Raw genomic sequence first — 27,199 nt, 5'->3', positions numbered from 1 at the left:
CCCCCCCCTTACATGTAGGGTTAAAATTCAAGAAAACATCTTCCAGCATACAGAAGCAGTGGTAAAAGCTATGTATGATTTGTGGGCGGGGGAGGGAAGAATCTTGAGGACTGAGAATGAAAGTGTATTATTTCAAACTTTAGTACTGTAACACCCTGGGAAGAGTGTTGAAAACGAATTTTTGTGAAAGGAATGTAGCAAAATGAAGGCAACAAAGAAGTGAGAGCCAAGCCTTGATTGATTCAGTTCTTTAAAAGGCTTCTGTTGCATGTGAAATCCTGAAGTATGTGTGGCATGATTCTGCAGTCTGAGAGAAATTTAGCCTCAGCTGAAACTGTTTAAAGAATAATTTGAGCACAAATTTAAAAGAGTAGAGAAGTCATTAAGGTTGTCCTGAAGAATAGAAAGGGAAGAATACTGGTTTTTATATGTGGTGAACCTATATATACAGGTTAAGTAGCTAGTAAGAGACAAACCAAAGCACAGTGGTAATAAGATTCAGAACAAGTCCTGACACCAGTCTAACATAAGTGGCCTGGTTGGATATTTGGAAGTATACCCATATTATGTGTATCATAAGGTTAATTGGATGTTTTTGTCCATGCTTTTTGGGAATATGTGCTTTCTGTTCCTTAAAAACATGTAGATAGCTTTGAACTACTATAAAATCTTGGAGTACAAGATGTATGCTATAAAACTGTGCATAGGAAATGGTAGCTATAAAAGCATACGTATACCTGTGAAGGTGCTGATCAATTTGTGCTATTTAAAAGAAATTTTGAAACAGACCTGGCTGTGAGAAAATGCAAATAATAAAATTCAACTAGAGATCCTTGAGGCTTCTTAAGCTCTAACCTTGTTATGAGGAATGGGGAAGTCAAACTGCCTAATGCAGATGTCTGTGAGTTACAAAAATAACCAGATGTCCTGATTAGCAGAAGCAAATGTTCTTCCCTTAATCCACGTGAAATTATATTCAAAAGCTCTCTGGATGTAATGCTTGTGTAAATAAGGCACCAACAAACATTGGAATAGAAAGGGCCATTGGCCAACTAGCTTGCAAGGCTTGAAAGCTTGAATATTAAAAACAAATTTACCACTGCTGACTCTCTTAAATTCACAGAACAGAAATGTTAAGCAGGGCTGCTTCCCGGGGAACGTGGAAAGACTGTTCTCATTAGCCATATTTTCTCTCTCTCTCTTTCTCTGTCTTTCTCGCTCTCATTTGAGAAATGTGTATGAAGTGAAGCTAGCTTTTTAAAATATCCCTAAATGGCTTGTTCCCAGCATCTGGATTTCTGTTTATTTTTTAACTACAACTAGATTCGTGCTCTTCAAAATGTGTCTGTTCATCAGATCTTTGACATTTGCACTGGCTTTTGGTATTTTAACACTAAACTGCATTTACTGTTACTCTAGTAATGCTAAGACTACCCACACTCTTAAATAACCCTTTATAACCAACCAATAATTAATAAGTTATATAACTTGTTAAGAAACTCCTCTTGATGTCATGAAGTTACATTATCAAGTCTCATTGCTTTGAAAATGTGTATTTTCCTAATTATTGATTTGTATGAAAAATAAGGAAAAATACAAAGAATCCATTCTACAGATGTAAAAACCAGAATCTTGTCCTGGTTTTCAACTGCAAAAAAGGTTTTTGAAACTTTTGTTATTGTGGGCAGCATTAACATAGATGCAGACTAAACTAGGGCTTGTATGAACATGTGTGTATGTGTCTGGTTGGAGGGGCAGTGTTGTACTTTTCCATTTTCACTGCTGTCAGAGCTTCAGTTTTAAGAATTTAGGTTATAACAGGTACCTGAGCTGCTCAGGCATGAATTTGAACTTCATTTCTTTAGGCACCACACAGAAATTCTGGGTTGGGGTGGAGAAGTCCCTGTCATGGGGAGTCATAAACATATTAGAGGAAAAAAAGCCAGGATTCTGTGCAGCTAACAAGGTAATAGATATATAAACGTGTTACACATGTGCATACCAGTCTGCAAAGCAAGCACTGAGCTGGAAGGCCAGTTTCGCTTACTCCCTTTCCTTTTCTGACATCAGTCCAGTCGCTGCAGTTTCTCTGCCCTCTCCTTCCGTCATTCTAATGCTTAGCCATAAACCCCTTGCAAAAGTACCATTTAACTTTAAACTTGTAAGAGCTGGGAAACTTGTCTGTGCCTTCATTCTGGGCTGAAGTCACCCCCTTGTGCCTACACATTGCAATTTATGGTGTTCTCTAAAAGGATCTAATCTTGGTGAATGTTCAGAGCAGCAAATGCCAAGGAGGAATGGGGTCTGATACTTATCTCTGCAGTTTCATTGCTGTGGATCTCCCTGTGTGTTACAGCTGTCATTTTTGTTTTATCTACCGAACAGGCAGAGAATTGCCTTCAAACTTGCAGCTTTCATACTTGTTTTTCTCAAAGAACATTACCAGTGTTAAGGACCATTTTTATATATTGTAGTGACTAGCCAAATAAGCATGAATTTGAATGTTTCAGGCCTCATGATAGGAGAAAAAGGAGAAGCTATTGTTAAATGTGTTCAGTGGATGTTAGACCCATATTTTTTTTTAACGGTAATACAGCTTTTAGGCTGACATTGGCTATGCCAGGATTCATCCTAGCACTGTTTGAAATGGCTGAGATATTTATAAACTGACAGACAGCATTTATAAAATCAGGATGCTGACAGTCCCTTAACGATAACAATGGGCTTGGACTCATCTATCACTTACAAAGGTTATTGGAAAGGGAACATAAGGCTTATATTTGCCTCTGGTCTTAGACTGGCACTTATTTCCACACATGTCTGTGTCTCTCTTTCTCTCTCCTCCTTCCATCCCCCTCCACTTTTCAGTCCACTCTGGCTGATGTGGGCATCAGGCAATTGCAGCTGATTTCTTCATATCTTTACCCAATGATTCCTTTTCCTGTTTTCTGCAAGAAATTGATGCAAACTAGATGACAAGTAACTTCATAGCATCTTAGGTTAAACACCCCTCACCCTCCATCATGCCCCACCCCCCAAGAGAAACATCCTGACTGCTGGCAGGCTGCTGGCTTGAATTGGGAAAGAACAGTATGCATTGACTGACAGACTTAACCTGGGGTGGGCAGGGATTAAACAGGCCTTCTGCTTCCTTTTCCTTTTATATAGCACCAGTCTGCAGGCAGAATGCTGATGTACCTACTTTATTCAGTGGCTCCCTTTTGGCTGAGACAGTACCCCTCTGTCCTTGGTGAGGAGGACCAAGTGCAGCACAGGGACACTTCCAAGAAACATGAAAGAGGATGTCAGTTATTTTCAAGCTCAGATAAAATGCTCCATTCACTAAATGCACCTAGGAGCTTGAGGGTCAGGCTGTATCAACAGTTTGCACTAGAAAAGTGGAAATGCGGTATTTCAGTGACGTGTGTTAAAGCATCTATTTTAATATGGCAACAGAAATACGGAGACAGCTATGTCTGGCATCCAGTTTGCCCTTGAAACATTTACTCTACTGTAACTGTTTGGACACTGTGTTCCCACTGTATTATTTGCTTAGAGACCTGAAATACCCAAGTAGATTTCCTGCATGCGGTTGGATCTGCTGATACCACTAAAAACACACCCTGCCCAGGCTTCTGTTCATACTGATGTGTACGCACGCAATGGCTAGAGTGAGACTTGATTGGCTTGAGGGGGTCTATTTATCAGGGAACTCGATTAAAATACAGACTGCACATGACATCAAATTTGTAATCATTTTTCCACAGCAAGCAAGCATTTTCTGTATTGGATGCAGGTGTTTAAAGCAATAGTGTGTTTTAAGGGCCAGTGCAGCACAAATTCTGGCCTTTGGGATAATGACAAGTGTTTTGCCTGCATAAACAATATATTATTTTCCCCCCCTCCCCCTGAGGTCCACACACACCTAGTTTCCCTCAAGCTCATCATCTCTGTCAGGTTAATCAATAGGCACCGTATGGCAGAGGGTCAGTAATCAGTGTCATCGTGCCTTTAAATCGTGTTGAAAATTTGCTTAAAGCCTGGGCCAATTAACATCGAGATGATGAATGGATGGGTAGATGGGAAGAGCCTGGCGCTCAGGGGCTTTGTGAGAAGGAGATGCTCAGCTGTTGAGCAGCAGACACCAGCGAATAAAATCAGCCATTCATGTGAGCTCAGTCCACCCACTCTTAATGATAATGTCAATCTAGCAAAATATATACACATTGGAGTTGTCATGAGTTCATAAATCAAAGGAGTTTGTCAAAGGCATTCAGATTAACGAGGCAGCAGCAATAACAAGTCAAATTTGCATAGAGAATTGCCCGAATCTCAGTAAATTATGATCCTGTTTTTCATTTGATTATTTGCTAATGTCTCAAGAGGGAGAATGATTATATTAGCATGCAAAATCTACTCCAGAAGTAGAAATCCGAGGTATAGCAGACCAGCACACGATGACAATTAATCAGTTTCTGCATACTAGCATAAATGCGCAAGGCCCAGAAATGAACTCCTTTTTTTATTATTATTTCTCCTTGCTACTGATCCAAATGGTTCAGCTTGACAGAGACTTTATATTGCTTTAACAGTGTTCTGAATTGTGCCTGCAGGCAAGACATAGTTATGCAGCTATAACCAACCTATCCATCTGCCAACCAGATTGGAATTCTCCTATCCAAGGCTTCCATTAACCCCCACTGACAGCTCCAAACAGGATTAAGAATTTGAAAGCATAAAAAATAGTTGTGCTCTTCGCATAGACGCATGCTTCTCCCCCACCCCCACCTCCCCACACTTGGAAAAAGGCTGCGTCTGTACTCTTTTATAATTAGTGCAGGGCAGAACAGCACCAAAGAAAGCCTCCCCCAGTTGGCAGGGGTTTCATTTCCACCACGATGAGTGAGGCGGTACTAAAGGTAGCTCTGCCCAATTGGTAGTCCCTGGGAGTGCATTTCTCCATGTATTATATCTTGTTCCCAGCAGTGTTTTGCTGGGCTGTGTACACAAAATACTGCATGTCATCTCCCATCAAACGCTTCAGTCTAGGGATTTCATATGCATTGTAGCATGTTGTGTTTAGTGGTGGAGGAGGCTTCATGGAGAGAGTTAAATAGTAATAATTTCGTAGTGGTCTTTAAGACAACCTGCCATGGAGTTATATTCTGTTAATTACAGGCTGAAGTTTTAAATGCAAATCAGATTTAAAAGGATCTCATTACAGACAGTAGCCATTTTAGAAAAAATGAGCTTTGGAGGGCAGAGCCCCTTTACAGGAACCTCCTGCTAGAGAGAAATTTTGAAGGTTACAAGAACTATGAGCTTGGGTTTCCTAGCTTCTCTCAGCGCTTCCACTGTCATTGTGTGACCTTGGGCAAATAAAATTTTATTAAAAATTTATTTTACTTGTCTGTGGAAAGGGATGGTGGTGGTATTTATCTTACCAAGATTGATCAATTTGTGCTTTGGAGACTTCAGCACTTCTCATCTTCTCTTGCTTGTACTTGTTCAAAAAGAGAGACACCTACACACAAGCACAAACACTTTTGGCCAGTCTGGCTTTAGTCAAAGGAAGACTTGTCTGTGGGATTTAAAAATTTTCCCTGGTGGAAGGGAGTTTGTATGGCTTTTCAGCTTTCTGTATACTCTGTTTTTCTTCACTTCTTTCACCCTCACAAATTCCATCATTTCTCTACTACGAATCGAGTACAGTTGCTGCAGATCTTTAATATTCCCAGTGAGTACACCCAACTTACCGTCTGGATACCAAATGCTTTTTTCCAGGTCTGTGCCTGAGACATGCATTTCAGTAACCACGAGAGGGTGCTCAGAGCGGTTCCTCCCTTTGTCTGCCTCTCTTGTGGCCAGGAGCATCACTGAAGTCCTGCTGAATCAAACCTTATTCTGACCTCACATGTTTATCCCTCCTCCCACCTTGTTCAGCAAGGAGAAATATATAGATGTACTGTTTCAGTCGATTACGTTATGCTCTTCCCGTGGCCATGGCTAAGTGTGGCCCTATCAAGTGAAATTCACTTCCACGCAGCTACAGTTAGTTCTGAAATATGCAGGGTCTCGTACCTCCACCTGGATTGATGGGTCTCCTATTCCTGAGAAATGAGTGGGAGTTATAAACATCTGTGCTTTTTCTTAAGTGTAGTACTTTCCAGTCATTCTGTCTTCACCAAGCGTAACTTACTTGCCGACAAAAGTGCATGAGCAGCGCTCCTCTTTAATAGTCTGCTATCGGAGCTGCTGTGTTGGTGCTGTAGAATGGTGAGACGCCAAGCTGTGAACCACCATATGCACTTGGCAGTCTTTGTCTGGTCTTTGTTCAGCCAACCTCTTAGCCTTGCCACCTATAAAGATAATGAATGCAAACTGGTCCTCTGCTTGCTCTTAAAATTAGCTTAAAGAAAAAGTAGATAACTTGATGTTTTGCAGTAACTAGAAATTTCAAAATAAAGGCTGACGGTTCACCGGCAGCACTGATTTTCCTGATTTTTGATGTTTTTTTTGAGGAAGGATCCTTAATGGCTTTAAAAAGCAAGAAGAATGCAAGATTTCACTGTTGTAGAGAGATTATTTGGAAGAGGAAATTGTTTTGGCACTTCTTGTAGGGAAAGGGGTGGATGTTAAAAAAGCATCCAGAAATAGTAAACAGCCCCCTCACCCTCCAACAAAATGCATTTCCTGGAAATGTATAGCAACTCATCTCAGATTCTTCCGTTTCTCACACTTTTTTTTTTTTTTTTCCTCTAAATCGCAAAAATTAAAATCCTTACTTGAATTAACCACTTACTAAACTGTATTTCATGAGCAGAAAAGAGCAGCTTTAATGTCTGACCTTCTTTTTTGGAGATATGTGATTCTAGCTTGTATGTTTTTATGATCACAGTCCTTTCTAAGCTGGATTTCATGTAATAACTTGGTCCTGGCTGAGAGCTCATATGAAAACTTTTAAAAGCTGGCCTCTTACACCAATTTATCAGGCCTGTTTAGGATTATAAAACCCTGGTTATAGCATCCCAGATGTCATGGTGCCTTGTGAGTGCTGTATCTTTTTTAAAAAATTAAAAAAAAAAATATCCAAAATCACTAGTTGGTCTGCAAGTCTTGATTTACACAGCATCCTCCTGACCAGTTTATGACATTCCAAATGTGGTGGGTTTTTGTTGTGTTCCCTCCTCCTTGCCCCTTATCTGTTGTTTCCCAGCAAACAGCTTCTACCCCTGCCCTACCTTCTGGTTGTATCTTTTCTTCCCCTTCACCAGACCAGCAAACCTGAGCTGCCTAGATGGTCCCTGATCACGCAGCCCTGCAGTGGGCACAGGAGCACACCCGCTCTTCTCATGGCTTCCTGCGAGCCCTGCTCTGCCACGCTGTCTGTTTGCAGGGCCCAGCTCCTCCTTTGCCAACAGATGTCACTTCTGTCTCCTGAGGTGTTGGGCTGGAAGCTGGCTCTGCAAGAAGCCGGGCAGAGCCATGCTTAGCAAAGGACAGGCTATTTGTGGGATGAGAGGTACAGAATGGAAACTTCTGCCTTAAAATACACATTCCTGAGCTTGTTTGCAAGTAACTGGAAAACCACGCTTTTCCTGGCAGAGCTCTCCCTAAGCAGTTTCTCTGTCTCTCTTTAAAACCTGTTTAGTTGCTCACTACTGAATGCGTTGGAATGTGGCCTAAGGCTATGAATACTGTGGTGATCAAACTGATTTTAGATGTGTGTGTGGGATTCCCCCAAAGCTGGCTGTCATTACTCTGTCAATGTGGCTGAAACCATACAAAGGAGCGCTCTCTTCCAGAGTAGCTGATTTTGGCAGTGTGGACAGGATTCCCACCATGTACCTAGCAGTTTTTAACCAGATGTTTGCTACAGACTGAGCCTGAGCCTGTACTCTAAAGCAAGTAATAATTGATTTTAATCATGAAATTAACAGGACAGAAGTCTCCTGTTGGTCTTTCCTACTCATGCTGGAAAAGCCCTCATGTTTCTTGTCCACCTTCTCTTGTCTTACTGATGATCTTTTTTTTGGAGGTGGCAGCTTAAGTTTTGGAGCATCAGTCTTTCTAGAAATTGTACATCTATGTAGAGTCAGAGCAGGAGTGAAAAACATAACCATGATATCAAATGCTACCTACACAATTATTTTTCTATGAAGGATCTCCTGGCAACCTCTTTCACCAGAATTTAGCTCTATCGTCATTTTTCTATGATTTTTGGCAGCCTAGCAGACTCAGCACAATTAATAATTGTTAGGCAGATTAAAAGCATAGGGGGACAGAGAACAACAGTTGTACCCACTAACAACCTTTTGTTTTCAACAGGTTGCACTGTTTTAAATAGTTATTCTGGGGTGTTCGGGAGCGCTGATGTTGCCATGCTGATCCAGCTACCATTTCAACTTTTCAAAGTGGCCATTATTGGTAGTTTCAGAATAAATCCCCAAAGCACATGCTTCTTCAATAGATACCTGCACAGTGGTGCATTGTTGTGTTGAGGAGGAGAATTCTTACCCTGTTATGGTAACAAGCTGTTTGGCTTAAAAGTACAAGCTAGCCTCCCGTACATGTACATGTAAAATGCTACCGCCTGTATAATACAAATATTCTGTTTCCTTTCTCCTCACAGAGTAATATTAGGGATAAGAACCGAATTAAAGCTTACTTTCTTTCACAGAATTCCTCTGAGAGAGAAGACTGTAATAATGATGAGCCCCCTAGGAAGATCATTCCCGAGAAGAATTCACTTAGACAGGTATGTGATCAGTCTCTTTAAAAATGCAATAAAACTTTCTAGCTGTTTGAATCCTTAAATGCTTCTGGAAGCTGAAGTCTGACTTGTGCTCATGGAAGTCCTTTCTTTTCTCCTTTGAAATCTGAACAAGTCACGTTGTACCCGGGAAAATCAGACACAGAGATTTAACTTTCAGGAGAGTTTGATGGCTCTTTCTAAAGAAATCTAGACTTCTATATAATGCGGTCACTTGTGACTCTCTAGTTTTATCTTTCTCCATTCGGTGTTCATCAAGACCTCTTCAGCCTTTGCTTCTGTAATTGTTCCTGTCTTGTTTGTAGCATATTTTGCCTTGCTTCGGATCAAGAGTCTCAAAGTATTCTACAACAATTAGGCTTTTCATTGCCCTTGAAGGTAAATTTTCTTGGAGGTGATGTTCAGGTTAATAACCTAAAAAATGGCCTGTTCTTGTTTCTTCTACACTTGCATAAATTACTAATGAGTAGAAAGGAGAAAGGATGGTCTGATAAAATATAATCTCTTTGACTTTTATATATAGTAAAGCAAATTTCTTACAAATTCAAAATGGTGGTGGTTTTTTGTTTTTTTTTTAGTCCTCATGGTCAACAGAGGGAGTCTGGCTTGTGATTTCTGGGGGATTTAGTTTGGATTTAGTGATTTCAGATCCTTTTTTTCACCTTGCTCTTTCTCCCTACTGCAGTCTTCAGGCAGAAGAAGCAAAAATACATCTGTGCCTCAGCTGCCCAAGGTTGCTGCCTGATGACTTAAGTGAATACCCCAGGCCACACATTGCAACAGCTGACAAATTGTCACATTTCCTTTGCATCTCAGCCACAGGAGCAGCGGTCTCAGACAGAGGAGTAGGGTGGTACTACACTGCCCCACTGCTGCTATTTCCAAGAGAAATTGTGGTTCAGAATCATCGTAAAGGAAGAAATACCTTTTTGATATAGTGTGCTTGTGCTCAGAGTTGTTCTTTTGGGGGTGTGTGTTGTTTGTTTTTAATTTTGTATTGTTAGGAGTGTTTGATTTTGTGGGAGTAGGTGTCGTGAAGGACTGCATGTGGCTATGACAGGACTGTCTAACAGATGTAGTCCATGTAAGTCTTTTAGACAGGAGGCAATATGCTTCGATAACGAGGTCCCAGATATTGTTGAGAAGGATTACCTTGTAGAATTGATTAAATATGTTACTTCAAACTTAAAATGTTTCTGGCATTCAGCAACAAACTATGGGAGATAGGGGAAGAGGGCAAAGTTACTAGATCCCTACTGGGTATCCTCAGGATGGCCATCAAAGTCCCCAGCACACCAGAAACTCTTTTTTTTCATCTTAGAGTTATCTTATTGATAGCAAGCCTTGTGGTTCAACAAGGAAAAGTGTATGTCTCTTCTCTGAGAAAAGGTTCGTAGTAAGAGATGTTAAAGTCAAAAGGAACATGAGTTTTGTGTGCCTTCTTATTGCACTGATTCCTTTCTCATGATTACTAATTAAGGAGGAGACAAATATTTGTGAGCAGTATTGTACAGATTAAGAAGGTGCAGTTTCTTGAGTTGGATTTCTTTTCCTTTACATTTCAATCTGCGGAAGTATTCTTAGTGTTCAGGGAAAGCTGTCCTTCCCACAGGCCTACAATTCATCATAACCAACGTGACTAGATATCAAGAATACACCTAAAAAACCACTTGTACAGTCCAAATATTTCATATTGGAAATAATTCACATGGGCATTGTTTACATTGAAGATGGTTAGCTGTGTTTCAGGATATTGTTGAGATGCGCCAATCTCCATCTTTGGGTCCAGTCTTCACAGTGACAGATGCAGGACAAAATCCTTGGGTCTTCTGATTGCTGTCTGGAGCCTTTTGCGTTGAGAACAGTCTTTGAGGACAAGTTCAAGATGTAGTCTTAGTCTTAAAGGAAGTGTCCTCTTCTCTAGATCACAGGAGGTGGTTGACCACCGTTTTGTGCTTGTTGTAGAAGGAATTTTCGTTCTTTCCATAGGCATAAATAAAGCTGTCCAGGCAGTTTGGAAGCTTAGGATTGCTCCTCTTCTCTATTAGTGATGGACAAGAAGCATTTCAACTCTTGTTGCAGAAGTCAGACACATATGTAGCCATGTGCCCATATGCTCATCATCAATGAGTAGAGTGATGCTTACTAGAAAGTTTTGCATCTCCTATAGAAAGGTATGCAGAGTGGCTACACTGCCTTACGTCCATCCATACTTTCTTAAACCATAAAGATCTGACCTGCAAATGCTGTCAAAGCAGTAATACACAAAAAATGCTCTTCACCTTAGTGGAAGGATGCTAACATGGTAAATATTGAGTGTACAGTTTAATATTTTCTGTCCCTCCCTTAACACACCACTGTTAAAATTTCATTATTGGGGAACGTGGACCTACATACACAGAGGAATTAAATGTATGTGGGTAGAGGAGAAGTCTGTTTACTTAAATGGTCTTTCCAGTGAAAGTGTCCACGTATTTTTGGTTAGTTTTAGAAAACTAATGAGATTCATCAGACCACTTCAGGGGAAGTATGATGTATTGACATGTTCAGCTGCTGGCAAGTTTAAGTTAAAGGTGTGTTACCTTTTCTTGCATTGTTTGCCTTGCTGGTTTGCAGCCTTAGCTAGAAATGTTTCCTCAGGTGGGTTTGTGGAACAGACATAACAGAAGGCAAAAGTAGTAAAGAGGTGTAATGGTTACTTAAGCATCTGAAGTTGTAAGCAGGGACTGAAGACACCCATTGCTCAGTGCTGTGGACCTCTTACTAGGAAGAAATATCATTCTTCTGTTGATTAAAATGGTTTTTGGAGAAGGATGTCTTCAGATGTCTCAACAAGTGGTGCTGTGTCCTTGGTGTGCTGGAAGTGGAAGGCACAGCCTCTCTTAGGTGCATGAGGGGAAACAAGGCAGAAGAGAGATGGATGTTAGCATGGGAAAGGGAACAGAAAAAGGCAATGAACTTGACACTGTTAACTGCAACAGTGAAAAGGTCTAAGCTATGACAGACTTTGAAGTAAGGATGCAAATGTTCAGTTCTCATTGAGTGCTTGATCTGACAAAATTAAATTTTGAAGGGGTAAACTGAAAATCATAGTATGAAAACAGACTTCAGAAAAAACAATGACAAGTGGCAAAAGTTTTTGGCAACTTTATTTAAGCTAACAAACGAATTTTCACACTGCAAAGTTATAAATTAATTTTAATAGGCTGATCCAGATGGTCCATTTGGAAAATGGATAGCTTGATCTGTTGAAAATTAAACTAAATTTATCTCTCTCATACTTCAAACTGAAGTAAGCGTGAGAAGAGTGCCCATTAAGTCCAGCTCATACAGATGGACCGGCAGGTCACACATGGGACTAATCTGATTCATTTTAAAAATAAATGCATGAGTTATTGAATCAGGTTCCTGTTTCAAGCCCTGCATGTGAGCGTGTGTGTGTGTGTGCCGCCCTTTCAAAGGGACTCGCAAATGCTTCAGTGCCTTTTTAACCTGTGTGTTTCCATTTTAATTCAACTTCCTTGCCAAAAAACATAATTAGTTTTCAGTGCCTATCATTTAGCGTTAGACCCAAACACTAGATTGATTAGGTCAGACATTTGTTATTTTAAGGGCTATGTCTCCATTCTTCATTTATGAAGAACATGAGCTCAATAGTCTTGGGGAGAGAGCCGGCCTTTAGAAATGGGGAAGGGGAAGCTCTCTGGGGGCCCCTCCAGCCTTTTAGCTTCTGGGTGTCTTTAACAGAGCCATGAATGCAGATTTGTAAATTTATTGCAGTGCCATCTGTTTTTTTTGCAGGAACCGTATTATTGTTGGCTCGTATCTGTCTATTGTGGTGGTCACTCCCCGGGAGCTTGCCCTCATAGTCCTAAGGAAAGTGATGAATAGTGGGGGTCAACATGAATAGGTCACAGGGCAGCTGTCCAGGGCTGCCCTGAACTTGATTACCCTGCTGTTTTTTAAAGAAGACGGACACAATGCAGGTTGTTTAAAACCCTCCCTCCCTTCTCTTCGGTGCAGCAATAATGAAGTGCCTTTTGCTGCTGTGGTTTGTCTGTGGGCGAAGGTGCCTTGTGGGGAAGTGCTGGCAGCAGCGAGGCTGCCGCGCTGTACCTCCTGGAAACCTCACATTGGACTCTGCTGTCTTTCTGTAAGCTTCCAGATGGAAGACCGGGGGAAAAAATCCCTGTCTGTTACCCCATTCAAACAGGCCCCTTAGCATTTTCAAGGATTTTTCCTCTTACCATTTTGGCACAGGATATTACCTCAATTCACTCTTACAAATAATTTTGTAAAATGACATATAACACCTAAAACGTGCTCTAGGCACTATGTCAAAGTTAAAATAGGTACAGTCTGATCTTAAAGAGTTTAAAGCTAATACTCAAGCAAACCGTAAGAAACAAAAAGTAGTTAAAGAAGGTAGAGCAAAGGAAACACAAAAAGTAGCAACCATCAACCATTTACTTCCAGCTGGTAGCCTCACCCCGGTGCTTAGGGCTCCTCTCAGGCATATTTCTCCTCTCCAAAAGTATTTCTGCTGTGCAAAGTTGAAGCCCTCTTTTTACTGAGGAAGGTTAAACAGTGGGAAGGGAGTGAGAGTCTTCCAGCTCCCTCCCTCCAAGGAGGATGCTGCAGTTCAAATTTGCTTTCTGTTGGAGAGCTGGCCAAGGCAGAATGTACCTGGTCTGTGAAGTTATGCTTGTTACCTCACCTTTTATGCTATTAACACTTGCTAGTAAGGAGTTGCTGGTTGAAAAGTCTCCTGAAATTGCTAGGAGTACATCCCTAGTCTTTTAAGATTATTCTTTCTTTTTTTTTTTTTTTTTTTTTTTTTTTTTTTTTTTTTTTGTTTTTTTTGTTTTTTTGGTTGTTGTTGTTCTCAAACAACAATAACAAAATAATATCCATTCCTTTGAGACACTTCATGTTAAAAAACTGGCCAAGACAGGTTGTGCTGGAGTCTAAGTTACAATGGGAATGCTGCCTTGTGGCGGAAAGGCCACTGGGCTCTTTCAGTATTAGTGCTAATAGGAATCTGTCACCCCACCGCATTGCTGCATTCCTCTATAATTGAGTAAATTGCAAGTGTTGTCTGCTCCCCCCTGCCCTTTGTGTCCATGTCCACTTACCATCCGAAGAACGTGGACAGTGATAAATAAAGAACTGAACAGGGCTCTCAACTCTTTGAAAGCAGCATGTTGCCAGCCCCCTAGTTATATTTCTTTAAGTGTTTATGTTTTTCTGTATTCTTTCTCTTCTGTAGCTGGAACCCTGGGGATCCAAAGCCATGAGAGAGGCCAAGAAGCTAACAAAGTAGCTGTCCCCTTGTTAGCTTGTTCCTTTCTTCTTTAAAAAACAAGATGAAAACCATCTGGCTCAGGGCCTTACATTTTCCTCCCCCATGCACCTCTATAGATGAAGAGTTTCACCTGCAGTGAGGGTTTACATTGATTAGGGAGGGAGCAGTAATTCAAGCCTTCATCCACTTCAGTGGTACTTTGCAGTCTTTAAAGGTGCTGACCCATTGAGTTAAACTGTCAAGGGAGGATAAAAAAGGAGCTTCATCCCGGGAGGTAACAGCTGCCAGGTTTTCAACACCTTGCACGCTGCTGGAAAAATGTCACAAATTGTCAATGGAAAGAAAAATCACTTGGCTGCCATCTTCCCTTAATGATGTGCCTTATAAAATGAAAGATTTAAGGGTTTTAAAATCAGCAGGTAGCTGTCAGGAAGAAAAAAAATCCTGAGGGATTTTGAACAATGGGCCCATCAAGACGTATCCTGAAAGACTGCGAATAACACATCCAGGTTGGAATAACCAGATCTGATTGGGATGACCATGTTTATCTTTGCACAGTGGGACAAGAGGGAAGTGAAAGCATCAGCAGCACTGAAGTCTAACATTACCATGCATGTATTAAAAAAAAAAAAAAAAAAAAAAAAAAATCATAAGCCAGTGAACTGAGAGAAGACATACTGTATTTCTGCTCTTTTGAGGACAATTTGTTTTCAAGCAGCTACCAGATGGCTAAATACCACGACATTTCCTTTTTCTTTTTTTTTTTTCTTCTTTTCTTTAACAAGAGATCTAGTTCTCCTTGCTCTTTGTTTTTGTTTGTTTTAATGCTTTTACGTTGCTGAACAACCCCGTGGTGTTTGGGCATTGTGGCGTACTCTTTTTTTGTTTTCCCCCCCTGTGCATTGATGGATGAGGAAAACAGATCTTCAGCTTTAATGTAATTTCAGATAACAGACAGATTGGAGTAAGGCTTTTTGTTTGTATTGTCTTGAGTTTTTTTGTTTTGGGGCCTTTTTTTTTTCCTGTTTGTTTTAGGTAAGTCATTTTAATTGTACTGAGTAATTAGAAGGTACACACAGCCAAGGGAGCTTTGTTATGGTAATTGCTCAAGAAAACCCACTCCCCATCTACCATTGCCGTGTGTTGAGACACGTCTTCCCTCTAGTGGCAATATTAAGGACTCTGGCTTTCACAGTCGGCAAGGTGTAATTGCAATATGACAAACTGTGCTTTAGGGAAAATCCTGTAAATGATATAGTTTTTTGTTTGGCTAGTCTTTATTTTGTCTTACGACTTTCCGTGGAGACTACCCTTCCCTAGGCTGGGCTAGGGATAGCAAAAATTTCATCTTAAGAAAATAATCGCAGTGAATCCTGGGTAATGTCTTACAGCTTGACTTAATTCTAGTCGTCTTTTTAATTACCTGTTTATAAAAACGTTTTTAAATTTGTTGAGATTACTTAATTCTTTCAGAAGAAGCACCTCATTTGAAATAAATAAATAAATTGCGTTTATTTTAAATAGTCCATGTGAAAGACCTTTAAAGGGTAATTAATGCAAGTCTCCTAAGACTCTAAGTAAGATGAAAGCGATCTTTCCAAATCTGCTGGAGTGATTTGTTTATATAACTTCCCACTTCTGCTGAATTCTTCTGAGTCTAATAACTTTTTTTTCTAACCGTTTGGCAATTTGTGCTTAGCTACAAAAGGCCTTGTTCAAAAAGAACAGTTTAATAATCTTTTCCCTGAAAATGACTTGAAGGGAGGGTATGAGTTTTATCTTTTTGCTGTGTTTTTATTAGTGTTATCTTTCTCTGATAAATCATGTAATTATTAACTATTGGGGGGGGAAATCTTATTGAACTCCTGGGTTGCAGCTTCTATTAAAAAGTGGAGTTTTGTTCAGGGACTGGGGATTCTCGGAATAAATGGTCAAAGAAATGGACTTTAGTTGGCGGAAAAGCTGCACACGCACACACAGAGTTCTGCCTGGGGTTTGAGGCTTCAGGTTGGCATTCGGTGTTTGCCCAGAGCTACGTGGGCCCTTTGACACAAAAACACACGTTTATGTGTTTGTGTCAAAGAGCAGGATTGTACTTTCTTTAAAAAGAAAAATGTAACCAAAGACACTTATGGAATGAGATCAGATACAGCTCTATCTTTAGTGAACGATAGTCTAGCGTCTCTGTGGCATTTTAAGCTTTTGGCTGAGAGTGAATACAGTTTTGTGGTTCCCCTGCTTCTGACGTGATTTGGTGCTCCCATATATTTGTAGGTTTGGTTTTTTTTCATTAGGGCTTGTTTTGCTATAGGGCTGCTTAACACTGTTCTCAAACGGCTTTTGCAAGGTTAAAGGAATGCAGCTTGGTAACAAGTTTGTGTCATTTTAAATATATACCTCCCAGTAAATAAGGAGGAGCCTTGCAATCAATCCCTTTTAGTGTGTTATATGTTTCACCTGACAACTAAACCCTCTATTGATTAACCATTACTTTGTTAGATAATCTCGTGTCATTGAAGCCACTGTAAAAATTAAACTCTTTAAAATGTTTTACCCTAGCAGCAGTGTGAAAATTGAAAACTTGTTCAGAATTACAGCCAGCTTCCACAAAGAGGGTAGTTTTCAACAAACTGGTTTATGTTTGCATGCTTTATATGCAATATAAAAGCATATTAAAGCACTCCAACGCAAAGCTATCTCCTTGTGGCGTTGAACCAGGCTACCATTTCAGACTGCTTTCGGTTGGTGAAGAAACCTCTTATCTTGATGAAAGGTGAGGAGAAACTTGAACAGTCTTGGTGAAAATTAGATGAGATTCATAAAGGGGTTGAGTTTTAAAGGTGAGCTTGAGAAATTTGCTTTTCTGTGGCTTGGTTTTGATTTTGATTTTCTTGGTTTTCTTCCAGGTTAGTCAACATTCTCATAGATACTGGAATGAATGGAAGGAGGAACTCTGATGTTGCAGTGTAGCATGAGACACCATCAGATGTTTCACCTAAAATGCAGGGCTCTGCATCATTACTTGATAATACAACATTCATTCTGCTTTCAGTTAGATCTATTCATTAGTAACTATTAGTGTACAAACACAAATATGCCAATATCAGATGAAATCAAATCTTCATGTCTAGCAGTAATCTTGTGTCTCAGAGTAGCCAGTAACTGCTGCCTACAGAGAAATACTAGAAGGCAACCATAAAGTACTACCTTCACAATATATTCTCCCAGCTTCTTATGACTTGACTTCATGAGCCAGATGCAGCTTCTTTGACTCTACCTGTTGAGTGACATTAACTCTTTTTCCCCTTGGACTTTAAGGGAGAACTAGGCTTTCTTCTGCATTTATACTTTAAACCTTTTAAAACATATTGTAGAAAGTGCACATGAATCTTCTTTACCATTTTTATTCATCCCACAAGGCTAATAATGCATTCTTCTGAGAGAATGTGAAAATAAGGACAACTTTGTAACTTTGCAAACATAGTAATGGATGTTGAACTGAAGATCACTGTATGTTTTATTCTCAGATCTGCATTCTGATGGATTGAATCCATTATACATACTCCTTTTAATTTTCTTTTTTTCCCCACTTCTTTTATTGAGAAACAAAGAGCTGCTGAAAGACTAAATGGTCATCTGGTAATTTGGCACTTAAATAGATTTTTATGTAATAAAATTACTGTGTGAAAGTTGATTCTCACAGTGAAAGCATGTTCTTCTCTCCTTTCTGAGGCTGAAAAGGTTGGGAAGGAGGAATTTAAGTAACATTGGCATGTTATCAAAGGGCAGAGAGGTATTGATAGCATGGGAATGACCAGGTCAGTGAGACCCAGAGTCTGCTCATCCAGTGCTGACTCCAGCACTGTCAGTGGAAGATGCTGTTGAATGAGAGCAAATGGGTCTGGCTGCTTTCTGTGCTCCATTCCTCCTACTTCTGTAGCTTCTACCACTGTTGCACTATGGGTGTCCAGGTGATATCTCTGCTGATTACTCTGTGGACCTGCTGCCCATCAGTTTGTTTAATCCCTTTTTCCATTTGCTGGTGCTGTGTCTTTCCACGGTGTCCTGGGGCAGCTCCAGAAGTTCACTGCCTGCTGTATGAAGAAGTGTTTTATTTTATCTGCTTTAAATGTATATTATACTAGTTCCATCAAGTGTCACTAGTACTGGTATTGTGGAATTTGATGAACAAGTTATGCTGGAAGTTCAGTTGGTGCTGTTCACACTGTGATGTAATGTGTGGATGAAAGTAATGAAAATCAAGCAATACATTTGAATAATTAGTTTTATCTACATTCTGACATGCATACAACTTTTGAATAGTGGTGTAGTGAGCTTCCTTCCTTCTCAGAAAGTTCTAGGGTTTTTAGATTTAGCATTTAGTATTTCACATTGTGTATTTGGATTGTCTGCTTTTTCCCATTTGTAAATGTGAGTGAAAGCCTGTTGTAAGTCTGGCTTTTGAAAAGCTGGCTTGGTACCAAGGTTTGTGCATACCTGTCTTTGAAAGAAAAAGACTGACAAGATCTGAGTTTGGTTCATGGTTCAGTTAATGGAGCCACAGGCTTCCTTGTTGCTTTCAGTAAATGATTTTGTGGCTGATCTTTTCATCTGCAAAGTGGAGTTAGTAGTAGTTTTCTTTGAGTCAGGGCTCCTCATAAAATTTACAGTGTGTAGCAGATAAGTTGTGCAAAAATACTGCTACTGGAATTTTAGGAATTAAATTGCAAATGAAAGAAATCACAGGTTAAATTGGGTTAAATTACACAAATATATATACTGAACAAAGACTCTTACCAACTCTTCATGGTTTTACACCTTCATAATCTGGTTGAATTTAACTAACACGATGCTTATAAAATGAAGTTTGCATGGTAGTGTCTGAACGTCGGTTCACAGCAGATGGTGTCAACTTTCTGTCCACCAGTTGGGCCACTACATCTAAGCCACAATTTATAATCATTTATGCCGTTCTGATCTTTCTTCTGAGGAGAAAGTTCTGTGCATACCAGAGTGATGGTTTTATGATGTTGGCAAATATTTGCAAGAGGCTAAATTGAGTCCATCAGATTTCTGTTTGCTTGTGGCCTAATCCCAGTTTGAATCTGAACCTCCCCTGCTGAAAGATGCACTCTGTTCATGTGCACGGCATTTTGAAAGGATTTGTGTGTTTGAATTTCTCAGTTTCTCCTTCTAGATCCAGACTCAGAAGTTGCTAGCTGTCTGCTAGTCACAGCAGATATCAATGTTATGACTTGTAAGGAGATCTGCTGGAGCCAGGATATTCTGCATTCCTGTCTGTCACTGGTTGTTTTCTGGTTAGAAAGCTTACTGAGAAATAAAACATGAACTGCTAAAGGAATGGAGAAGATAGGGCTTCTCTGCTCTTTTTTCTTTCAGTTTCATGGTGAACTTTCAAGGGGTCTGTAAAAAAGTAAGGTGGAAAGACTGTGATTTCCTAAATTTCCTCAAGAGTGTCTGTACTGTGCTGGACCAGTACAAATCCACCTGCGCCACTATACTGATTTCCCATCGTGGGCAGTAAGGAGTGTTTAATGTGGATTGTAAGAATTTAGGTGAATAATATTATAAATTGATTGTGTACACTTAGTTCCTATCAGTTGGTGCTTACCCTCCTCCTGAGATGGAGACTGTTAGGAACACAGGGGGTTGTGGACATATCTCCTTTCCCTTAGTGGGGGGGGGGGGAGGGGGAAAGCTTTCATTAGAAACTCCTGAGTTCTTCAAACATCTTAGTTTAAATAGCCAAATCAACCGAAGTATAATTTTAATCGCACTTCATAAGTACTGTTCATATACTGCCCTTAAAAAAAGAGAGAGACTATGAGTAATGTGTTCTGCAAAGACTCCAAAGTCTGCAGCCACAGCTGAAAGTCCCCTGGGCAGGAGAGTGTATGTGTTAAAGAAAAAGACATTCTACTTTAAAAGAGAAAGCTTTCCAAAATCGAGAAGATTAAATACAAGTGAGATGTGGTCTGCATTTGCTCCCTTCTGATTATTACCCTTGTACTGTCCCTATGTATTTTTACCTGATAAAGACAGGGAATGTTTTAATAAGTATTTGACATACACTGTCATAACTAGTGTGTAGTAATCACCTTGTTTCAGTTGTTCAGTTAGGCTGCATTTTTGTGAAAGAGCAAACAACTGAGGTTTTTTTTTTCCTTTTCAAAGGAAAAGAGGAGAGAAATCTTTTTTTTTCTTTGAGTCTCAGAGCTATAAAATTGTACATAGCTTCTCAGAGGACATCCATGCCCTGAACATAGGCTTATGCTGTAACTTTTTTTGGTTTGAAACGTTTACACCTTAGGAAAAAGGAAATGTAGTAGAGTTGTGGGTTCCTGTGCCAGAAATGTGGTGCCTGAAAGAAAATTGTGTTCTTCTATTCATAACCATTTTAATCTTTCTGCAGACCTACAACAGCTGTGCCAGACTGTGCTTAAACCAGGAAACAGTATGTCTAGGAAGCACTGCTATGAAGACTGAAAATTGTGTGGCCAAAGTAAGTAAGAGAATGGCTTTGGTTTTGAGGGTTTTTTAGCAGATTGTTCATTGTTAATCAAATAAAAGTTTTTGTTAAAAATTACAATTAGGAAAAAATATTTAAACAGAAAGCAAGTATTTTGGGTAGGCTTTCTGTCCTTCAGTGTAGAGATTTCAGTCTTGCTGTTTTTCTCTGCTGGAAATGGTTACTCAAGTTCTGAGCTATCTAGGATTGAAGGGTTCATTCTGCTATACAAGTAATAGGCTTTTCCAGGGGGATGACCTATGCCTGCCATGTAATTAGCTGTGGCAACTTCAAATGATAAATGTCCAGATACATGCTAAAAATATTGCATGAGAGCTCTTTGTATCATGGTTCCCTTTCTTAACTACCAGAGGGGAAGTGCAAAAAAGAAAGACCTTTCAATTAAAATACAGTGAATGCTGTATTTAAGGCAAAGGGAGGAGGGAGACATAGCAGTCTAAATGGGAAGAAAATGGATATATTAGCCCATCAGAGAAAAGTCATTCTTTGAGAATTGTAGTAGATGTGATTGGAAAAGATAGGGTGCCATTAGCCACCCTCTTTTCTTAAAATTCATCGTAACTAGAGTAAACCAGTGTACACGTAGGGCTGTTTGTGAATGGAAAACCTTTGAACCGTGATGCAATCTGTATAGAAAGACCATACCAAGGATGCGTTTAGCCTTGCATAAGCTTCGTATTTCCACTGAAAGGAAGTTTAGAATGGGCATGCAGGATGGATCAGTGCATCCAGCCATCTGTTACCGAAACCAGCTGGCATTTTGTTGCTCCTCTGTCACCACAAACCTGACCACTCGAAAAGCTGCTTTCTCTTCTGGTTATTTATTTTTTGATCTTCTTGAAGTCCTTTTTTTCATACTTTGAATGGTTGTTAAAGGTGCCTTGTCCCTTTGGGGACCACTTTTGTATTGATCTTTAAGATAATTTCCCAGCTAAATCTTTGCTGGAATTTTGCTGGTGAAATTTGGATGTCCCATTACTTTTGATTCCTGACAGGGAATTGGCCATCATAAAAGTTTGTCATGGTGCTTGCAGGTGACTTAGCACTCATAAACTGTGCTTGACATGCCAGGTTGCCTTCCACTGAAGAAGCACTTCTGAGAGAAGCTACCAATCTTGGTACATATTGGTAATATTTAACGCCAACACCTCCATTCTTAACTTAAGATGACTGGTATTGCACAGTGCTTCCTAAGGCGCTCTATGATACAAAGTAGGTGAAACTTTAAGTAAGGTGCCAGAGTCGCTCTGACTGAATTATATTCTTGTACAGCATCATTCTGATGCCATGAACCAGCTCACAGCAAGCTAACTAGAGTAAACCCCTTCAACCCCATCTGCTTTATAGCATCTTGTTTGACCTGATCATCTTACTAAGGAGCAGGGATGTGCAGGAACTACAGATAATTTAAGTGATGCCTCTTTAAAATAAAATTACATACCTTTAACATCTAACACCCTAGAGAATAAACTCCTAAAATTACAGTTTCAATGGGATCATGGTAAGAAGTGTGAGTAGAGCTCAAGGTGGGAACAGCAAGACTTTGTTGTTGAGGATGAATGTGAACCATCACCCTTCAGAGGAAAAAAACTTACGTTTTTAAGTATTGTGTCTCTATATTCTGTAGGACAATCTGTCATCACATATGTATGAAAAAACATAGATATACGTGTATACGTGCATATATATATACACACATACATATATATGTATTTTTATATATGTATATATGTATGAAGAAACATAAGGACCTTTCTGGGGATATATTTCCTCTGGTACTAGCTTGCCTGGCTATTGTACTCCTCCTTGCCTGGCTATTGTAATCCTTTCCTTTGCCTTCTCAGCTACAAACCAAAATGAGATAGGTTCTAAGAAAGCTTGTCTTTCAAATTCCAGAAGCGCTGAAGCATTTATAAATCCAGTTAGCTAAATGCAGATGGCTCAGTGGTGATGGCATGGGCAAGTGGTACAACTGTTAAATATTCCGTAGGTGAAGGACATAAGGACAGGAACCTGATGGAGTGAGTCCAGAGGAGGACCATGTTTCAGAGGGTTGGAGCACCTCCCCTATGAGGCCAGGCTGAGACAGTTGGGATTGTTCAGCCTGGAGAAGAGAAGGCTTCAGGGAGACCATATAGTGGCTTCTAGTACCTAAAGGGGGCCTATTCGAAAGATGGGGAGGGACTTTTTGTTGTGGAGTGTAGTGTAGGACAAGGAGTAATGGCTTTAAACTGAAAGAGGGTAGATTTAGGTTAGGTGTCAGGGAGAGGTTCTTCACTATGAAGGTGGTGAGACACTGGCACAGGTTGTCCAGAGGGGCTGTGGCTGCCCCCTCCCTGGCAGTGTTCAAGGCCAGGTTGGACGGGGCTTTGAGCAACCTGGGCTAGTGGAAGGTGTCCCTGCCCATGGCAGGGGGACTGGAACGAGGTGATCTTTAAAGTCCCTTCCAACCCAATCCATTCTCTGATTCTATGAGTTCAGAGGCCTTCTCCTAGCCTTATGCACCTGGCATGTTTTATCCTCCATGTCCTATAGCCTATAGACTTTAACATGTTTTGTCAAGTGGATGAATCCTGGAAAGTATAACTGCAGGTTTCTTTATCTGCAGCACTTTTCTAAAAGTATTGTAGGGTTTTAAATTTTTTTTTTTAACTGGTAGTGAAAGACAAAAAGGATGACTTTGGAAATCATGATTTACCTTTTCTGATTCTCCAGTGCAGTATCAGCCCTGACTGGGAGCCACCTTCAGCATTATCACATGCTTGTCAGATGTGTCAGTCAATCTGCAAGAGACGATGTTTTTTCTGAAAACAGAGTTTCTGATTCTGCATCTACTTGCAAAAAAAGAAAATTGTGCTCTGAAGACTGTATTAATGCCGTTTACTGATCGTGTGCTTGATGTTTCTGAAGTTTGTTTAAGGAATGAAATGCAGTTTCCCTTGAGGCCACACACATCAATACTAAGGTATCTTTTTTCACGCTGAAGCATTGTCCATCCATCAAGCTCTCTTGTGAACGAGCGCTTCTGTACAGGACATCCAGATATAAATTATCAACCTAACAATTGACATTCTTTCTAAAATGGAGGGAAAATAAGTTTATAATAAACAGATACGCTTTTTCAAGTACAGAAATTAGCATAGGGCCACTGTCTTTTTGACCACTCAAGGAAGTCTGTCAGGAAACCTTGTCTGCCTGGTTATGATGTCATGCTGCCTGTTTTTCTGTTTTAATCTTTTGGCATCTTTTTGCTCATTGCCTTTGAGTGATCAGCAGGTCTGATGTATATTTAACCTAATGTCTTTAAAAAGGAAATGCTATCTCTAATTGTGTTTTTATATATGTGTACACACACATATACATATAAACTCCTCCTGTTTTTCTCTTTAGAAACCAAAAAATGTCTGCAAGAGGATTTCTTTTTATGGTACTACTGGTGTGCAACTGCAAGTGGACAACTTTCTCAGGAATTGGTACTAGGTGCTTAAATAAGGTAGAAATTTAGCATGAACCTGAGCTCCAAGGACAGGGTGTTTGATTTTAATGAGGCTTATTGAAATCTGGCCAAATGAGCATCTGTTCCTATTGTTTGTTCCATATTTTGTAAGCCAGTATCTTCAGGCCAGATAATGGTGTTGGTGTGTGCTTCATCCTCAATTAGAGAGGGGCACAGTTAAAAATCCCTTGGCATCTGGTATGTCGCTAGGATTCTTGTGATGCTCCTGGGTGTGCAGAGAAGTTTCTGTTCTGAACCTGGGACCACTTAATTTCTGTTGGTGCCCTTCACACTTTCTATTTGTTGTGTGGTGAGGGATGCTCTGGTGTGTCTGCAGACTCCTTGGCCAGGTCTTTGCTTGGATGGGTTATATATATTCCTGTTTTCAAACAGAGGCCTTACCTTTTCACCCTTTCATAATATGGTCTGTATTAGGTTGGAGTTTTGCAAAATCTAACAGACTCCAAGCAAACAGCATTTCCCTGGCTCATGGAAATATCCTTTTGATTCAAAGTGCTCTTTTCTTTCCCCAGCAAGAGACTGGTGTACAGCTGATCTCACAGTTCTACAGTCAATACGCATTTCCTGCATTCATTAGATAGGTCTTTACTGTTTATTAACTCCTGCAGTCAGTTCCAGTTCGTCTGTATCTGCTATATAAAGAAGTCTTCTTGGATTCATTTTGCACATTGAATTCTTTTCTACATGTGCCGGAGATAGGCACCCTATGGCATACCTGCCGGAGACAGCACAAAGACACCTTCTAAATGGCATACAGCATTCCCAGGTTTCTACTTAGTTCTGAGCTCAGCAGCAGCTGGGAGAGGTTCTCTGCCTCTGTCTAAGTGAAATTGGAAGAAGAAAACTATAGTCATGCACACTGCCCTTGAAAAATTAGTCTTCTGTTTCAGGCCGCTCCTTGCTACCCACATGTGATAACTGGCTCCTGCTTTTTAAGGTCCTGGCAAACCAAGGGACTTCTCGGGGTCTTTTAAGCATGTCGTGTCTTCTAGCAAATCTTTGATTGCTGTTCATCATACTTTTAAATGTGCACACTGCAGCGGTTACAGTATTAAACTAGGAATCTAGAAGGGGTTATTCCCTTTATTTTTAGTACTGTGATTTTATTCTCTATGGCCATGGTGGCTTTTCTTGCTCCTTGTCAAAAAGAGAATTGAATAATACTTTCCTTGCAGAAATGTTATGAAATTTAGCTGTATGATACTTTTTTGACCCTTGGATGAAAAGTCCTGCTTAAGCATGTAATGATGTTCTGCCTACTTGGCAAGCTGTTTGTAGTGTATGGAGGGATAGAGCTATCTTCCACTTAATTCTGGAGACACAGAACAGGGCTTGACACTTTTAAGTATGCTATGTGAAATTTTCTTTCAAGATGCATAGTATTGTTTAGCTAGAGCTACATATTCTACATTCAGGAATGATTCAGCTAAAGCAAGGAGTGATGGAAGTAGCTGGTAATTGAAATCTACCTTCCTTTGTCAGTTCTTTCTGCATCACTACTTCCAAATTTTTAGAATAAAAATAGTCGGTACAGTAATAACATTGAGCTCAAAATTTTTATACGAATTCAAAGGAAAAACCATGACTACTCTTTAATAAACAAACATTTAGGGTTCCAGGCTGGATGCTCCAGTTGGCAGTAGGACAAATTGATCTGAAGAGTGTCCCTCTTGTACTCTAAAGTCCCTTTATGTCACAGATTGATGGCTCCTCTTTCCTGAGAGTGTCCCTACATTTACTTTGCATGAACAACACAACCAGCTGAGCATTCTGCTGTGATATACCACTGAGTTGGTATATCTTCAGATAATGCATAGTTTTCCAGTTGTTGAGATTGAAACTAGAGCAATTTAATAATGAACAAATATTGTTTGACTAGCTACATTCATTTTCCTGATACTCCTTCTACTGTTTTAATGAGAAAGTATGTTCCTCCATACCTTAATTTTTAGTATTAAACTTCTGTGTAATGATGCAGAGGGGCTGCCAGTGGATATGCTTCCAGCTACAAACCCCTCAGTAGCAGTGTCCCCTTTTGTGGCTTGGATATACCTTTCTCTGGGATGACAGTTTTTGAGGCTGTTGCAAATGGGATAAATGCTGCCTCAGCCACTGACTAATACAGATTTAAGCATGTCATTTTACTCTTCTGTTGTAGGTATAGTTTCTGTAAAAAGAGGCAGGTGTAAATGGTGGGTATTGCAGGGACATTGCTGGGATTATTTAATGTTCAAAGGTGCTTTGAAACTGAATTCGCAGTATTTAGGCAGCACAAGTAGAAAACAGCATCAGAGGTTTATCTAAAAGCTTTGACCTAATGCTGAGTTTCCTTAGTAATATGTCTACTTTTATTTTAATTGCAAGTTTCTCATTTTTAATTTTTTTTTTTTTTTTTAGGTCAAGACAATCTTTATACTTTAGCTTCCCCTTGGTCTAATAACCTCTTTGCAAATGACTGAGAAAGAAATGTGATATTCCTTCTCCCCCCACCCCACCATACACATTCTCCAGATTTTGATAGACTTGTTTTATTTATTTCCAAAATTATATCCGCAGGAAACAAGCTGTTTAAATTCAGATTATGCTGAAGCAAAATGGTCCTGGTATGAGAAGCAACGTGCTGTTTTATGAGCGCAGAGTCCCTTTTCTCATAACTGATTGATAGTAAATATTTTCCTGAAGAATTATTGCCAACCATGAACAGTGCAACTGTTTCACTTTTTTTTTTTCCTTGCTACTTGCTGTACCAGCCATTGTCTGTAATTAAGATCTACAATTCACAATGCAGACGTTTGCACTTCCTCTGGGTCTGAGCTATTTATAAGGCATTTCAGCTGTTCAGAGTTTCTTTTGAGTGTTAAACTACATGTAAACAGGCTTCTTTAGTCTTCAGTTACACAAACACTATGGAGTGCTTGTCATTTCTGCTTCTCTTACCACCCAAAATGACTTTGCATGTCAATGAAGCCACAAATTAAAAAAGAATTACACTTGGGTTTTTTTAAATGCAAAAGAGACTTTGAAGAAATAGTAATGTAATAGTTAACTTATAAT

At 39.8% G+C, this 27,199-nt stretch overlaps 1 protein-coding gene across 2 annotated transcripts in view; it reads left to right on the top strand.

Moving 5' to 3' along the window:
* Window positions 1–27,199, top strand: part of BTRC (beta-transducin repeat containing E3 ubiquitin protein ligase) — a 113,628-nt gene that overhangs the window by 34,496 nt on the left and 51,933 nt on the right. For both annotated transcript variants that reach the window (XM_026851150.1, XM_026851151.1), the window contains 2 exons: window positions 8,681–8,758; window positions 20,512–20,601. In XM_026851150.1, coding sequence (XP_026706951.1) covers window positions 8,681–8,758; window positions 20,512–20,601 — 168 coding nt within the window. The remainder of the gene's footprint in view (window positions 1–8,680; window positions 8,759–20,511; window positions 20,602–27,199) is intronic.

Source organism: Athene cunicularia (genome assembly GCF_003259725.1).
Source record: "Athene cunicularia isolate RWA chromosome 6 unlocalized genomic scaffold, athCun1 chr6_part1, whole genome shotgun sequence".
Classification (NCBI taxonomy): domain Eukaryota; kingdom Metazoa; phylum Chordata; class Aves; order Strigiformes; family Strigidae; genus Athene; species Athene cunicularia.
The sequence above is the reverse complement of the archived record's forward strand: the minus strand, read 5'-3'. Positions and strand labels throughout refer to the sequence as shown.